This window comes from Kwoniella europaea, chromosome 2, assembly GCF_036810445.1.
Source record: "Kwoniella europaea PYCC6329 chromosome 2, complete sequence".
NCBI lineage: Eukaryota > Fungi > Basidiomycota > Tremellomycetes > Tremellales > Cryptococcaceae > Kwoniella > Kwoniella europaea.
The window spans coordinates 3111278-3127002 of record NC_089488.1 but is presented as its reverse complement, the minus strand read 5'-3'; the positions used below and the strand labels follow the sequence as shown (position 1 = coordinate 3127002).

The 15725-nt window shown below is 45.4% G+C and overlaps 6 protein-coding genes across 6 annotated transcripts; 1 reads left to right on the top strand and 5 right to left on the bottom strand.

The window, feature by feature from the left end:
- Positions 1–39: 39 nt before the first annotated feature.
- V865_007521 (uncharacterized protein) lies at positions 40–4196 on the bottom strand (the record flags this gene model as incomplete). Its single annotated transcript, XM_066231268.1, has 17 exons — positions 40–54; positions 121–293; positions 362–980; positions 1034–1129; positions 1183–1274; positions 1325–1377; positions 1428–1702; positions 1759–1875; positions 1929–2040; positions 2106–2200; positions 2264–2452; positions 2506–2737; positions 2792–2933; positions 2993–3190; positions 3257–3447; positions 3504–3946; positions 4134–4196. 17 exons carry the CDS (start codon positions 4194–4196, stop codon positions 40–42), a joined length of 3105 nt encoding a protein of 1034 aa, XP_066087365.1.
- Positions 4197–5155: 959 nt separating this feature from the next.
- Positions 5156–5542, top strand: V865_007520 (uncharacterized protein; the record flags this gene model as incomplete). The annotated part of the gene is made up of 1 exon (XM_066231267.1): positions 5156–5542. The coding sequence occupies one exon, from the start codon at positions 5156–5158 to the stop codon at positions 5540–5542; it is 387 nt and encodes a 128-aa protein (XP_066087364.1).
- A 420-nt stretch (positions 5543–5962) lies between these two features.
- Positions 5963–6739, bottom strand: V865_007519 (uncharacterized protein; the record flags this gene model as incomplete). The annotated part of the gene is made up of 3 exons (XM_066231266.1): positions 5963–6049; positions 6143–6337; positions 6479–6739. The coding sequence occupies 3 exons, from the start codon at positions 6737–6739 to the stop codon at positions 5963–5965; spliced, it is 543 nt and encodes a 180-aa protein (XP_066087363.1).
- Positions 6740–7096: 357 nt separating this feature from the next.
- On the bottom strand, positions 7097–9156 carry V865_007518 (uncharacterized protein; the record flags this gene model as incomplete). Its single annotated transcript, XM_066231265.1, has 6 exons — positions 7097–7437; positions 7514–8125; positions 8191–8276; positions 8370–8710; positions 8830–8955; positions 9022–9156. The coding sequence occupies 6 exons, from the start codon at positions 9154–9156 to the stop codon at positions 7097–7099; spliced, it is 1641 nt and encodes a 546-aa protein (XP_066087362.1).
- Positions 9157–9781: 625 nt separating this feature from the next.
- V865_007517 (uncharacterized protein) lies at positions 9782–12195 on the bottom strand (the record flags this gene model as incomplete). The annotated part of the gene is made up of 9 exons (XM_066231264.1): positions 9782–9844; positions 9916–10047; positions 10160–10412; positions 10504–10628; positions 10720–10955; positions 11074–11146; positions 11231–11347; positions 11414–11503; positions 11653–12195. 9 exons carry the CDS (start codon positions 12193–12195, stop codon positions 9782–9784), a joined length of 1632 nt encoding a protein of 543 aa, XP_066087361.1.
- Positions 12196–12751: 556 nt separating this feature from the next.
- V865_007516 (uncharacterized protein) lies at positions 12752–15683 on the bottom strand (the record flags this gene model as incomplete). Its single annotated transcript, XM_066231263.1, has 3 exons — positions 12752–12993; positions 13077–15197; positions 15365–15683. 3 exons carry the CDS (start codon positions 15681–15683, stop codon positions 12752–12754), a joined length of 2682 nt encoding a protein of 893 aa, XP_066087360.1.
- Between the last annotated feature and the right edge of the window lie 42 nt (positions 15684–15725).

Sequence of the window (15725 nt, the reverse complement as noted above, 5' to 3'; positions counted from 1 at the left end):
ATTCAAGACGACATGTTGAGTTACGATTGAAGAGAGAGATTACATCCACCAGGCCTAATCGCAACATCAGCTGTCAGATCTCGATCTATCCCCAAGCTGAAAAGAAAGAATGATACGTACCACTTCAGCCAATTCGTCATTCCTCGCCAACACCTTTTGTACTTGCATGATATCGATGCTGAATCCTGTTCTCCTAGATCCTCGAGCATCACTTCTACCAGCCGAGGATTCGGAAGGCGCAATGGTAGATCCAGGCTCATGAACGATGATTCGAGCTTTTTGGCAGACGAGATCTGAAGCAGAATAGTACAATCATTCAGCTTTGAGCAGGTGATGACTCTAGGTATGGCAACTAGCTCACCCGCGATATAGCAAACAGGGACCAGACTGACACTCTTCGTACATCTAGTGAAAGAGTGACACAAGGAATGAACCAGTTGTTGAAGTTGATCAGGAGTCATTGGAAGTTCATCGAGCAAGCAGATATAATGGGTGGGTCTGGCAGTTCCAACCCTACCAGCATGAGCTTGAAGGAAGAAATCGAAAGCGTAAGGATGGGTGACACTTCGATCCACCACTAAACCACTAGGAAGATTACCAGTCCTGTCGACATCCTCGGTCCTACCGAAAAAACGAGTGTTGTGTCTTTTGGCACAGATACACATGAGAAGTCGAGGTCTGTAGTTCTTTTGAAGTCTTGCACACGCCTTCAGGATCGCCCTATGCTCGTAAGTCAGAGCAGCAGCGTATTGGCCTTCAGATATACCATCTCGAAAGATGAGGATTCGCTCGGGATATTCACCATTGTGCTTGTGAAAGATCTTGAGATGTTCCTCAATCATGGAAGAAAGGTCGGAAATGATCTCGGCTCGTCCCTCTTGAAGTCGAATCTGGGCTGAGTAGGTATCGCAGTCGGAGTTGTACGTGGCGATGGTACAAGCGACGGTAGGCGCATTTTCGTTTCCAGCTTTGATAGGTGGCTGGCGATAGCGATTTTAGTAATCTCGTTCGTTGAGAAAGCTGTATGACTTACCAATCCAAGATCTCCGCCTAAAAGCATAGTCTTGCCCTTGAACATACCAGGAAGATCTTCGATCGGAATTTGATGAGGAAGACCACCAAGCTTGCTCTACAATACGGTTGTCAGACAAATATTTCCCTCTTTTCGAAGAGTATGCTCACCTGAATCTTCATTACTAGGTTTCCTGTGTAAGCTGCGATACCTCGGGGAGCCCTGATCTTGGCAGCTTGCATGCATTGGGTGGGGACGGGACCTGAGTGAGGTGATGATTGAGTAAAGGGTCACCTCGAATTGGACACTCACCTTTGAGATCATTGAAAGAGCTCTTCTTGATCTTTTCATACAGCCATGCGTCTCTGAAGAGGGAATGTAAGAATCCGAGTTTATCTATCTGGATTAGACTCACCTTCCAGGTAAGATACAGCAGATCAATTGAGGGGCACATTTTCCGACTCTGTAAGCGGCTCTTGCAGCTTGTTGCAGAGCATTGGCCACGGCATCATTTCCTCGAGGATCGATAGGACCGATACAATCAGGTTGTCTGTTCCTAACATCGACTCCGTGGGCGGTCAATGTTTCACAAAGATATGTGATGTATCGATGCATTTCATCTTCTTCGGTCCACTTGTCGAATGATATCACCGACCAAGCCATGAGTGGCTTTTTACCATTTCGGAAGAACTAGAACATGAATTGAGCTTTTACCTCTATGTTGATCTGTAGACAATCGAACCTACTAGTTTCCCTTGAAGACCCCAACTCCCGTCATTAGGAATAGCTTGAGCTCGATTTCCATAAAGTACTCGTGGGGGCGGAAGGATTCGAGCTTCGAGTTGGACCATCCTCTTGCTCACCTGTAATTTCCTTCCAGTTCATGTCTTGCTTACATACCATTGAAAGCACTCACTTGTAATCCCCAAGCTCTGATCTTATCCTGGGACTCGTGACCCAACTCTGCTCTCCAGTGATTGACCTGCAGAGCTCTATCTTTCGGATTGATCGCGCTGACCTTGATCATTCTACCCAGAAAGATAATTATATATATCAATGGTACTGCCAGAGGTTGATAATTAGCTTGACTCACTCGGCCGTTTGATCAGCATTCAACTTGGTGGGAGGCAGAGAATTCCATTTCTCGAATCTGACAAATTCAAGTGGAATAAACGCTTTCTTGCCGTACTAAAGTACATGGAAAGTAAATTGATAAGTATCTTCCAAACGATATCAAAGGATCAGCCTCACCTGGATACAAGGCAATCTAGGCTTAGTGACCTGGACTGAATGGAATTCTCTAAAGTAATCTGCAATAGATATATTCCTTCCAGGACCACCTTCTCGACCTTGAATCTCGAAAGTAATTTGCTCAGCTGGATGAAGGGTGACAGAAAGGACGGTATGGAGTCTAGGACTGTTTCTATGAGTGACCGTAAACTATATACGTGATCAGTACAAGGAGTTCATCAAGTGCTATCAACCGTACTCACCTTCATTCCACGGATTGTTCGTTTGACGATGGCAATCTCCAGAGCGGTCAGCTCACTAATGACTCTGGTCTGACCAGGAGGCCCACCAAACCCTCCTCTGGCTCTACCTGTGCTACTGCTTTTGTCGAGGATCTTTGCGATGACTTCGAGAGCAGGTCCATCAGCTAAGAAAGCGGAATATCCTACATCAATGTTGAGCATAGGCAGTCCTGAGCTGGAATATCGGAAAGATCTGGAAAAGAATCGTCGTCAGAGGGAGGATCTGTCCAACCATAGGGATACTCACTGCATGAAGCCTTTACAGACTACCGCTCCTTGAGGGATAGCAACGGCACCAGCCATGCTGAAGAACTTGTTACCAGTTGCTCCGACTTGAGCATAGGTTTTGCTTGGAAAATCTCGCATGAGAACATTCGTTGCCATAATACCTTTGTGCGCCAGACATTTAGCTTACTTGGTCTTGCTTACAGACATGGGATAGACTGACCAGTCAAACATTGTTCCTCGTTAGAAGGTGGACCTTTGTTAGCTCGACAGAACTCCATGACATATTCCAGGTCGACTTCAGCAACGAGCTTGAGAGCGAGGTTCCATCGTCGATTCTCGTCATCGGAGGAGGAGCCTTCTCGTGCTCGATGAACAATCCCATCAGGTGCGAGAGCAACACTGAACGATTGAGAAGAATCTTTCATGTCGCTGTATCAGCCTTGTCCCCGCTTTGTAGTAAGATCAAGATCGTATCCCGACTTACTGTCGGCAATGGGAAGCTTGTTGGGAGTGAAGACATTTCTTCTCCCATCGTAAGCGCTAGCTGCTAAGCCATCGACGAAGTTGCCTTGCTGTTCGAGGCAAAATTGCTCCCAAACTGCTCTGAGGAGACCTTTGGGCTTTTTAGCATTTTCACCTCTTTGCTTGACAGGTTCGATATCAACGTCGTAATGGCTAGGCAGCATAAATCAACATTGATAAGGTTGTAAACATCGAAGTTGATAGCTCACTAGATGATCTTGGCTCGTTTATCGATGGCTCTGACTTGGAAAAAGTTAGAAAGGACACTAAGGTGCTTTCCAGTTGATCCGAAGCCTGGTCGAACGTAGAAACTGGTAAGAGCAAGTCTTTCGAGTGACTCGGATATATCAGTGCCTCCTGCCCTCGAAGAAGCGGCAGTGGGAGGTGGTCTTCTTGAGCTGCCAGCCACTGAGGGAGGACCAGCTCTGGAATGTGCATTGTAGCCGGAAGGTTGGGAGGCTCGACCATAGTCGTCGTGCCGAGAAGAGTCTCTTCTGTCGTGACATGATGCTTGATCAGGTAGAGGTGGGTGAGGTCGGTCTTGTTGAGAAATAGCATGTCGGGATCGACCAGGGTCGCCTCTATACTCGGACTGGGGAGCTTGAGAAGGAGGTTGAGATGTTCTTCCTCGACCAAATCGATCATCTTCCTCCTGTTAGGACGGTAAGTAAACCGGTCAGTATATTGAGAAGGATTAGTAGAGGATACGATGAATACGGGTAGGACACTTGTCCGGGATTATTTGACGTAGTGGATTGATGACTGGACATTGTTGCAGAACTAACGTGTGACTACATTTTTATATAGATAGCGAAGGAGGAAGGAAGGTCATAACTCACATCATCATACCTTCCTCGACCTCTCCAGAAATCTGTCTCTTCAATATCGTGATATCGACTCATGGTGAAAGTACAGCTGGGTAAGAAGTTCCAGGTCAGCACCGATTTCTGATTATTGTGAATGGGGGTAAAACGCTACGAAGAGTGAGGAAAAGAAGGAAAGTCTTATAATGAGTGGCAAACCCTCCTTTCCTGAATCTATCAGGTAGAAAGAGACTGTACAGGAGAACTGTAGGAGGAGGGGAAAAAAGCCACTTACATTTATACAGGGGAGTATACAGTTAACGTACAGTCCAGTCTACTCGAAATACAGACAATAAATACAGACAATAAATACAGACAGACGAAAGGAATGAAATATTCAGATGCTGAGTGAGAAAGAAGGAAGAAAGAGAGAAGGAAAGAGAGATACGAAATGAAATTCATGTGGGGGTATATATATCCATCCAGGTTGCTTCATATTACATTGCGCACGGTCCTCGAGTATTTGAATTGAATCGAGATCGAAGTCAACGATGATGACGTGGATCATCGAGTTGGTATCATATGCGATCGTTGATGCATGTATGAGTACAATGAGTATATTCGCACCCTTCCTGATGCGAAGTGTCTGTATCAGCTTGACCATCCCAGATGGAGGATGAAGAGAGAATCGAAGAAGTCGAACTCGCACTATCCCGGATCGAGTACAGCAATTCTCCTAATTATGTCGTTGGCTTGCGAGAAGGGCGAGGAAGCTGCTCAGTCACATATTGCATGTACTAATCGAGTGTGTGATCGTTATATGACTATATATGAGTGATGCGCAGAGGAGAAAAAAGGTGAGAACGAATTTCAGCCAAAGATTGGCTTTCTCGTCATCGATGATGGCTGTGGTTTTGCCGGGAATGCAATTACCCGATCGTCTTGTCCTTCTCTCTGTCACTTTCACTTCCTTCCCTCTTCATAAATCATCCTTCAACATCTTTATACAATCCTGATCCAATACCTGAAAATATATACCGGATTCGAATACCTGTACAATGTACAACCAAAGTAAACGACCCACCGTCTCAGCATCCTCTAAATCATTCAACCCCGCTCACACCCACCCCGCATCAATCTCTTCGATCCCCTCCATCCAAACTCGCTCATCCATGTCGGCAGCGTCATCGAAAGATAAAGGTAAACCAGCAGTACCAGAAGAAGGTATCCAATCCGGTGGAGGGGGTGGCGGAGGGGCAGGAGCAGGTACGGAAGAAGGTATCGAAGGTGTAGGATTGGGAAAACAGGGGGAAGGAGAGGATAAATCGAAATGGTCTGATCCAAAGAAAGTGCATCCGGCTTGGGAGGGGTTTGGGAAAGGTCCAAATGATAGTACTGATGAGAAAGAGGTAAAGAAGAAGAGGGATGGGAAATCGAAACTCTAAGTGAGTCAGCTGCTTGATATTGTCCGTTTGATGTCATCACTTGCAGCTAATCAAGGGATGCAGATGGCTACAGTCATCAGCCTCAGACCAACTCGTATCATCTGTCTTCGAAATGACTATTTCACCTTATAAAACAGACAACCCGTATAGGAATCACTCATCGTGAGGAGGACATCAATCATCGTGCAATCGTCAAATCCATTTCCAGAGCATCCTTCTTCAAATCTTGTTGATCATTTTTGAATCGTATAATAGCGTATGTATCGTTGTATCATGAATCATGCACAGATAGTCTGCTCTGTCATTCACTTCTCCTTGCATCACTCGCAATGTACAATACATATATATACACCTTTTCTCCCTTGTTTCCACTTCCATCGCGTGTAAACTAGCAATATCATTTAGAATTATCTATCATCTCTAACCAGTTCTGAGGATGACATGTACGCCTGAATCGGTATAGATAATATCACTAAGCTGACCCACTTCGAGACCGAACGTTGCGTCCTGTTATGTTACACAGCAGTATCAGCTAGTGTTGGTATATCGAGATGCAATTCCATATCGAAAGAACCACGTAAATGATAAGGTGTTACTCACCTCAAAAGGCTTTTGCATCTGACCTCTACCAAACCAACCTAAATCACCTCCCTTCCTAGCTGACGAACAGTCGCTCTCTGTCGAAGCGATCTTTGCGAATTCCTGAGGTACCTCAGAAGGTGGTAAGGATTTAAGTGTGGTTATATGTTGTTCGATGATCTTTTGAGCTTCTTCACGTGTAATCGTGATGTTTTCCTACAAACATTCAAGCAAATCAGCGCTAGCCCTCATCTATCTCCCTCCTAATGATCCTCCTTCCTTATCTCATGAGGTACATCCACTTCACCTCCTACACTGATCTAGCTAAAGTGAAGAAAAGAGAATCATCACACTCACCTTCCTCCATGAACTAGGTCGTCTACTTCCAGAATGTTTCGCCAAAATATGACTTGCTCTAACCTGACCATCCTTCCCTCCCGACGCGGGACCAGAAGCACCTTGCGCTTTGAGGTATTTGGACGCACCGGGAAGTTGATGTAATTGTTCTTGACTAATTTCAGTGGGTGGTTCCCAAGTTGAAAGACCTTTCTCGGCATGGTAGAAGTAGGGGATCTGTCGGGAATTGGAAAATCGTACTTCCCAGCCTGATGATGACATATTTTACTATATTTTTGACTTTGAGGGGATATTTTCGAGAGAGATGCGTATGATAGCAAGAGCTGAGTGAAGATATATGGTGTGATAGTGAGTACAATACCTTGTAGAATGGAAAATAGAGATGAAAGGAAGGATGAACGTGACGTGCTATGCGAGGTGGAGGTCCGTTAGCGTGGTGGGATGGTGGCTGGAAGACTATTGATGTGGCGTGGCAGCTTTGCGAGATAACAGAATGGCCAAACCAAAGGATGCATATGACGACAGGGAAAGTACAGCAGCCATCCTCTCTCTATACACGCTATATAACCTATGACCAAGCAATCAGAGCTCGAGAGAGAGACTTGAGCTCAATCGATCTCAACCTTCATACCAGACTTCTTTCCCACCCTTCCAAACCCCCTTCAACCCCTCTCCATTCCAAATACACAAATCGGCCCAGCAACCCACACTCAGCCCTACCATATTCTCAACCTCCCCACCAAGTGCTTTAGCAGGTGTATGCGTAGCACAGACCACCGCTTTGGAGAGTGGTATACCGGAAAATTTCGAGAGGTTGAGAACAGCTTGAGGAAGGGGTAAAATTGATCCTGCCAATGTATCTGTACCAGCTAAGGTGATTCCTCCATTGCGCTTTTCGATATATTGCTCTCGCCATGGGTGTATACCATCAGGGAGGGAGGGATCGAGCATATGCATCGCTATCAAGCCGATCAAATTAACCTCACTAAATGAGCTGCCTTAATATAGATGCTTAGGAGCGATTTCGTAACTCACCGTCAGATACCAAGATACATCCGTCGGGATGAGCGTTATAAGCCATACTTACAGCTTGGGGATGGACGTGGATCCCATCAGCTATAATTGAGAAATATGGTCTTTTGACGATGGATCCATCTTGTCCATCTCCTCTTTCTAAAACTTGAACTAAAGGAGGAGGACCATCCGATCGAGCTGATTCGCTGTTCTCAGGTGAAGAGGTATCTCTTCCAGCATTGGCTTGTACACCTAAGTCGTCCAACTTCAAGCTGAGTTTCAGATGATTCTTGGGTTTCTTCCCAGAATGGATATAGACATAATCGCAAGTTTCGTCTTGGCAACCCCCATTGACGCATCCATCAGTATTCACCGAGAGGTCTTTTGCCTTGCACTCCATCTTACCTCCGACACTTGTTTTGATCCCATTATCGCTACAGCAAGTGTCTACTTGCAGAGGGTTTTGCTCAGTCTCTAGGACCGGCGAAGGCACCCTCGTAGGGGCTTTAGATCTGATCTTAGGCGTAGGAGCGACAGCGTACACCCTCTGTGCCATACATGGTCTGACAGTCTGTCCACTCGAGGAAGTGGGCGGTAAGCCAAGTAACCCAATTAGCCCTGGCTCTCTGTGATCTAATACCAGCATTAGACAGTCAGCTCAGCTGTTCGACCAGTGTTTTCCAAGTATACATACTCACGCATTGGAGGCATAGCATTGAACAAGTGAGTGAGCAAAGTAGCTCCATTAGCCACTCCTCGAAGAGCTTGTTCGGTAGACGCGTTACTACGGCCCCAGAAACACATACAACCGTCAGCATGTACTGTATAATGTTCAAATCCAGATTCAAATTCTGTATCTTTAGAATTTTTAACGTACGTATGTCCCAAACTTACTTTCCATCCCCTCTCTACCAGTTGGGGGATAACTTCCAATATACCTTCAACATCAGGAGCGACCGTAATCATTTCTACGAATGCATCTTCATTACCTCTAACGAAACTGTCTTCGCCATATGTCTCGACCAATGATTGTAACCCCTCAGGAGCAGTAATCAGGTTCGAAGTAGGATGACAGCCCGACTTCTTTGGATGAATGAACGGTCCTTCTAGGTGATATCCTAATGATCTACTTTGACGGTCCAGCGAGTTGATCAAGGTAGATGATGATAAAGTGCGGAGGAGAGGTATGATCGAGTGATAGTTCTCTTTCGTTTGGGACTGCAAAATATATGAATTGGAAAGAACGGAAAAGGGTCAGCCAAAGGCTTTCACATTGGAGGATCTATTCCTGGATACTGGAAGATGTACGATGAAATGCTACAATTGAATAGACTCACAATAATCGTAGGTAAAAAACCCGTTACTCCAATCTTACATAACCCTTCACAGATCTTCTTAAACCCATCCACGTACGTTTTTTCATCGGTAAATTCACTTAAATCAATACCGAACGCACCATTAATCTGAATATCGATCATCCCCGGACTGACTCAATGTCCTTTCAGATCGATAGTCAGAATTTCATCTACAACAGAAGAAATTGAGGGTGGGGAACAGATAAGTCCAGTGGTCGTATCGATGTAAAGGGATGTTAAGGGGGATAATTCTCCGGAAGGGACGATTAGACGGATGCTTGTAAGTTGGATATATCGTTCGGATGTCATTGTTATTAATGAAATACGTCAGTGTATGGTGATGATATTGGTATATTTGTATATATGTATGTTTCAATGAGATTTTACAATGTTGATGGTAATATTCGTGTTGTATGGAGAATGCTTATCGAAAGATCGATCATATCTCCCTTTTGTATGCACCATGCCAATGTATGTCAGTCTAAGGACACAGGTTAGTTCGAAGTTCGTCAAAGCACATTCGACAAGACATCCTTTGTTCCCGAATCCTCTTTTCCGATATCAATATCTTGCTGTATGTGTCAGTAACGCATACAGTATCAGTGCAAGATGAGTATTTCGCCGTTCGTATCTCTTTCGAGTCGATGAGTCTTCTTCCATCTTACAATCCTTTGTGAGGAAGTCTTCTTCTCCTCTGTATGATATCTCCTGTGTGATCGGAACGTTACCACAGCGCCCAGCACTTATCTCTTCATGTCAAAGATCAAATGTTGACCCATGCTGTATCAACCACGAGAGCACTGTACGGCCATGATAATACTGCAATAACTTGATGTCGGAAGACCGTTTTCAGTACAGTAGGAAAGTGGCAATGTTGTAAAATGCATATGTTGGGTTCTCTTTTGCGATATCTATCGTTATATTTCTGATGTGTTTATGCGGATTCAGGTGGGAAAGCCTCCAAAACCAATTTCTTCTTATTCACTTTACCCATATTCTACGATGATCCCACAACATCAGCATCCACACTGATATCACAAGATCAGAGCCAAGACGGAGATCACTCACATTTCTGGGAATTTCCTCTTCGTAAATCTTCAATTTCTTCGGCAACTTATACGGCGCAATGACATTTCTCAATTCTTTACGTAGATCCGCTACAGTGACTTCAGGTCGAGTAGTCACCAGACATACAGATACCTAATCACGTTCACGTCGCGATCATTAAATTAGCATAACATCATTTCAAACAAACATGAAGTCTGCAACTGAGAAGAGGGACGAGTGAGTCTGGCGATGCGGGGTCACTCACAACTTGTCCCCACTCTTCATCATCCACACCTACGACCGCACAATCTTTCATACCTTCCAACTCTAATATCGCACGTTCGATCTCCACGGCACTTATTTTCTCTCCACCTGATTTGATGATATCCGTACTTTTCCTACCTAATATCCTAAGTTGACCCTCTGCAGCTGGATCAGAGGAGTATACTCCAACATCACCAGTCTTAAACCATCCGTCCTGGAACTCCTTGGTAGTAGCATCAGGTAATCTCCAATACCTAAGTTGAGAACGTGCATGTTATATTAGTATAACCACCATTCCCTTCTTATCAAGCGTAAAATGCCAACATGTCAGATCGATAGACTCACTCTTTCGTTATTGGTGGACCTCTAACTTGGACCTCACCCGAAATCTCCCTTTCAGTGACCTGTTTGTTCCCCTCTTCATCCCATAATCTAATTTCAACGCCTTTCAGAGGGAAGCCAACGTGGCCCTGAAGAAAAAGACAACGCAAAATCAGCATGAGTCCCGAATGAAGTCAAGCCGAAGCTTGTTGATCGCTGAAAGATACATCTGCAACTCACCTTAATCCTCTTCTCCACTTCCCAACCCGTTCCGGCGATGATACCCGTCTCAGTCATTCCATATCTCTCTAACAGAACCTGTCCACCTCCAACTCCACCAGGCTGTTCCCACGTTTTCTTGACGCTCTCAGGTAAAGGTGCTGATCCCGACACCTGTAGCCTGAGGGTGGAAGATGCCTTCGTCGCTTTTTCTTGTAGGTCCGAGGGTAAGTTGGAGTGGGCAGCGATGAGACGGGCTGTGACAAATTGTATTTCCGTTAGTTCTAGTGAAGCACGATAGATTGATAATCCAAAAGCGAGATGTAATGAATAGGTCATTCAGACCTAGGGGTTATGCGTCATGTCCAAACTCACAGTAGACAGTAGGTACACCGAAGAACATTGTTATAGGATCTTTGCCATCTTCATTTATCCATCTTTTCCAAATCTACCAAATTATCAAAACATACACAACAGTCAGTCATTGATACTGGTGTGTTATGACATAGGAGATGAAGATAGACAAACTTACAGCGGGACCATCGAATTTCTCCCATAATTCCACTGTAGCTCCTGACCACAGGGTAGGTAAGAGCGCGACGACGATACCGTGCAAGTGATTCAATGGCAGAACGTGGAGGAGGTTATCCTGGAAAACCGTCATAAAAATTAGCCATTGGCAATAGAGCGACGATAGTGACGTGAGTAGACTCACGGATTCGGACCACCTCCAAGCTTCAGCTACGGCTGATACCTGAGCTGCTAGAGCTGAATGTCGAGTGACAACTCCTTTGGGTCTACCGGTCTGAGAATTTGAGACAAATCAGCTTTTCGTTTTCCACTTGTATGCCTCTAAGGCATCAGTAAAATTGGTGGATGAAACTCAGAAGGGGATCAGATTAAGTGTAGTATAAGTCTAAAGAGAAGTGAAGTAGGAAACCATGAACCACTCACCGTACCACTAGTAAAAAGCATCATCGCCCTCCTCTCACCATCCAATTCCCTCCCCTTTAGCCCCTCCAGCGCATTACGTTTCTCATCCTTAGTAACACCATTCTTCCTTATATCTTCTAAACTAATTTCCAACACCTCACAAGTGGTTTTACCCTCCTTTTTAACTTCTTCCACAAGCTGTTCAGCTCTGGATCGATTTTCGTTATCACAAATGATCAAACTAGTCTCAGCATTTGTAGTCATATAACTTTGTTCAGGTAGTGGTAAACTAGGTAAGATTGGAACTGCCAATCCACCACTGGTCCACACAGCTAACATAGCCAGTGGGACCAAATACCCTTTTTCACATAGGACGACTACCCTAGCTTCATCTTCTTTGATCGACGGAGAAACCAATTTGGTCAAAGAGAGGATATCATCGACTAGGTTCGAGTAAGTGATCGAGTGGGCGAAAGGGATATCGACGATTGCTTTTGAATCGGGGGAAGATCGAGAATGGGATATGATCCTGGAGAGAAGTGGGAAAGTAGATAGTTTTGACATTCTTCACCAATAGACGATTTGTAGTTGGACTCCAGGGTGAGATAGAAGGCGAATATGATGTTATTTCGGATATTGTCGATTGCTTGTTTCGTCTCCGATCGCAGATGTGAAGGACTGTAATTTTGAGACAGTGACAGACACGAAGAGATTCAGTGGATCTATGGCTTATTCACAGAACACAAGAACAGAAGATCGATTGACTCGGCCGAACACTCTACAGCAGAATGGAAATATGCACATAGAATCAGAGAAGATTCGAAGAGAGTTGCAGCTGGCGATGAATGATGATTCGCCGATTGTCTCCCCAAAGTGCAAGGTAGTTGGCCGATGGATCGTTCGTTATCTCGGTAATATCCGAACATCCGACCAGGTTATTCACCGTATAACAGGACATGACATATCCATGAATGACATGACAGAGAGCACAGTCAAAGCTACAGTATATATGTGTATGGGTAGCCAGTACGAGGAGTATATATGTACAACGCAGAGTATCTCAAAGTGACAATAATAATACAATAACAACACCTCGGTAATGTATATCGATCTAGTCAATCTACACTGCGTTACCCCTTTCTCTCATCCTTTTAGCTTGTTCCTCGGCCTTCTCCTTGTCATACGTATCATTCCCCTCTCCTTCTCCTCCGCCCTCCAGCTCATCAACATCAGTGGCTTGGTCATCATCATTCTCACCGAGGGAGACAAAGCTGAAAGTGGGAGAATCGAAATCTGAAGTGGCAGGTGATTCAGGTGGGATGTACTCAGAGTAAGGGGGAGAGTACGTGTCACTCATGTGACCTACAATCCTGTATCAGCTTGACACTCGTCGCATATTCGATGACGGATGCTCAGCTGCATCCATCCTGGTGTGAGACACTCACCAAAACTGACATCTCTCCAATCATGTTCGCCCGCCAAGATTCTACACAGCTGCGGTGGTAGTTGATCACCATACCGAATCCAAACTTCATCTCTCATTTCTTCCAACGAATTAATCTCAACTTCAAATAATCTCACTCCCTCATTTATCAATTCATTTCCTAATCCATCACCTCCCACAATCTTATATACATCTTCATTTCCTGATTCAGTCGGAACTGGATCTTGATCTGGTTCATTGTTATTGTTATTGTTATTACCCATATCACCTTGTTCTCTCCTTCTCCTCGCTCGATCTCTAGCCACCTCTTTCGCACCTTTGAATACCGCCAAAGAATTGATGGATCGAGGTAGATGTACTCTAATATGAGGTACGTTGACCTGAGTCCAGAAATCCAACTGAGGTGCTCTGACTATCAAGCTCGCCAAAGGATCAAGAGCAACGATGGATAGAGCTTGTAATCGAGGTGTCCAAGAATCTCTGATGAGCTTGAGAAGTAACCCACGCATATAATGTGCGAGTTCATGGGATGTCAGACCCGGTGTTTGGGTCACCGATCTACCGATTTGTCCAACTCTCGAGCCTGTTCCGACAGAGGCCCGCGCAGAGGAAACGTCTGAAGGTCCCGTCCAGCCCGGGCCAATGATTCGTCGGTATCGTTGTTGAGGTGCAGGAACTGTCGCTTGGTTCGGTGAAAGGTCACTCATAACAGTAGACGATGACCCAGCGATTGCATTGTTTGAGCCTGAGTTTGCTGAAGCTGTTTGTGCACCGCCTTGAGGTGTGGATCTCCACCACGAAGGGCCATTTTCTTGTCTGCTGCTAGTGGACGATGGCAAAGACGGGTTCTGCGTATGCGATGATCCCAAGCGAGGTACTGAATGTCCAGCAGCTGGTGGCGGTCTTGTTTCAGGTCTAGAGGTAGGTGAGCCGGGTTGTTCGTCTTCACTATCAGACAATTCCCAAGCAGTAGTATCAATCAAATCTTCCAAAGATAGACCAGACGTGTCCTCAGAAACAGCGACGGCCGTTTGACTACCCGATGATCCAGTGCCTCTAGTGCGTGTCGCTCCGGTCGAATCTGCAGCGGTGCCAAACGTGGTAGCTGTATCTGATGTTTCTTCGGGCTCAAGCCAGTGCGAAAGTTTAGGATGATCCCTGAGCATCCGACGCAGACGTTGTTGCTGAAGCTGTAGTTGACCGAGCAGGTGATCTTGCGTTGTTGTCGATGAAGAAGGTTGGGATGGTTGTGCGGGAGGTGCGGGAGGTGCGGGAGGTGCGACAGGGAAGAATGGATGAGCCAGAGGGAAATTTGGTGGTTGAGCACCTGTCTGAGTCGAAGGGGGCAAAGTTGCAGCCCAATTTGTGAGCTGATTAGCGGTTAGACCAGCATTGTTGACATGCCATTGACCAAAGGGTAACGCTGGAGCTGGATGATCAGATCTTGAAGGTTCGATCCACCAAGGAGGTAGATCTAATTCTGTAGCGTTATATAGCGCATCTCTCCAAGCCTTCTGATAAGCCAATGGTCCGATATCAAAATGAGCATTTCTCGGAGATGTGAGGTCAGGTGAAGGTAATACAGATGGTTTGCTTCCATAAGAATTGAATACCCCGCCTCGTGTCGCACCGATGATATCTTGTCCGTAAGGTGAGTCATATAGATCCCACATTCTAAATTCCAATTTAGCTTTCTTTGGGCTGATATGTCCTAAGCCATGGAAGAGAAGTTGAGCGTCTGCTTGATGAAGGATAAGTGTATCTTTAAGTGTGAACGTGGAGAGCTCTGGTAATGTTCTCATGAGCGTATCGAAAGACGGATGGATTGTATATGGTGCGATGGCGCTAGTTCCGACATCGGGATTCTTTCGACCAGCATAGAATGCTGAGAATTCATTGGTCGGGATGATAGGGGATGCTCTGATGGTGAGATGCTTGATGTAATCTTTATGAGGCAGTTCGGTGTGTCGAGAAGGTTTGGATAAAGCCGAGATGAACCGTGTGATAGCTTTGTAACCTACATATGGATGCCGGTAGAGGACTGGAATGGCGATTCGAGCATGACCCCGGGACAAAAGGACTGGTGTGAGGCCATCTCGAAGAACACCAGTACTTTGCCACTCTATAATGATGATAGACAGCTTATTAGCAGACTATCAAAGGATGGTTGGCGTATAAGATCATGGCGCAATGAGGGATGATCCCATTGACAATAAGCAGGGTATCGCATTTTGTGCAAGTAAGAAGATACACGAAGGTAGTCTTGGTATGGTTTGAACGTTCACTCACCAGTAGTCCTGTCTTCGTAGTAGATCTCGAATATCCTCGTCCAAACTTCCTCTGGCAATTCAGGTAAGTACACCATTTTCATCTTTCCTTTCCCTTTATCCTTCTTCACCACTAAATGCTCCTCCTCCCGCGCATCCCTGTTTTCCATCGTTTTCTCGTTGACATGGTCACCGGAAGCGTTCAGATGAGTAGTCTTGAAGATATCAACCATCGAGTTTCTTGCATGTGGTTTCTTGGAAGGAGTATCTTCCTCTGCAATATGTCGTTTGGTCCTTGATGATAGGGAGGAGGTTGATGAAGCCGGTGTGAGTTCCCTCATTGGTATTGATGTATCTGTTCGTTGAGCTGCAATGCCACGAGG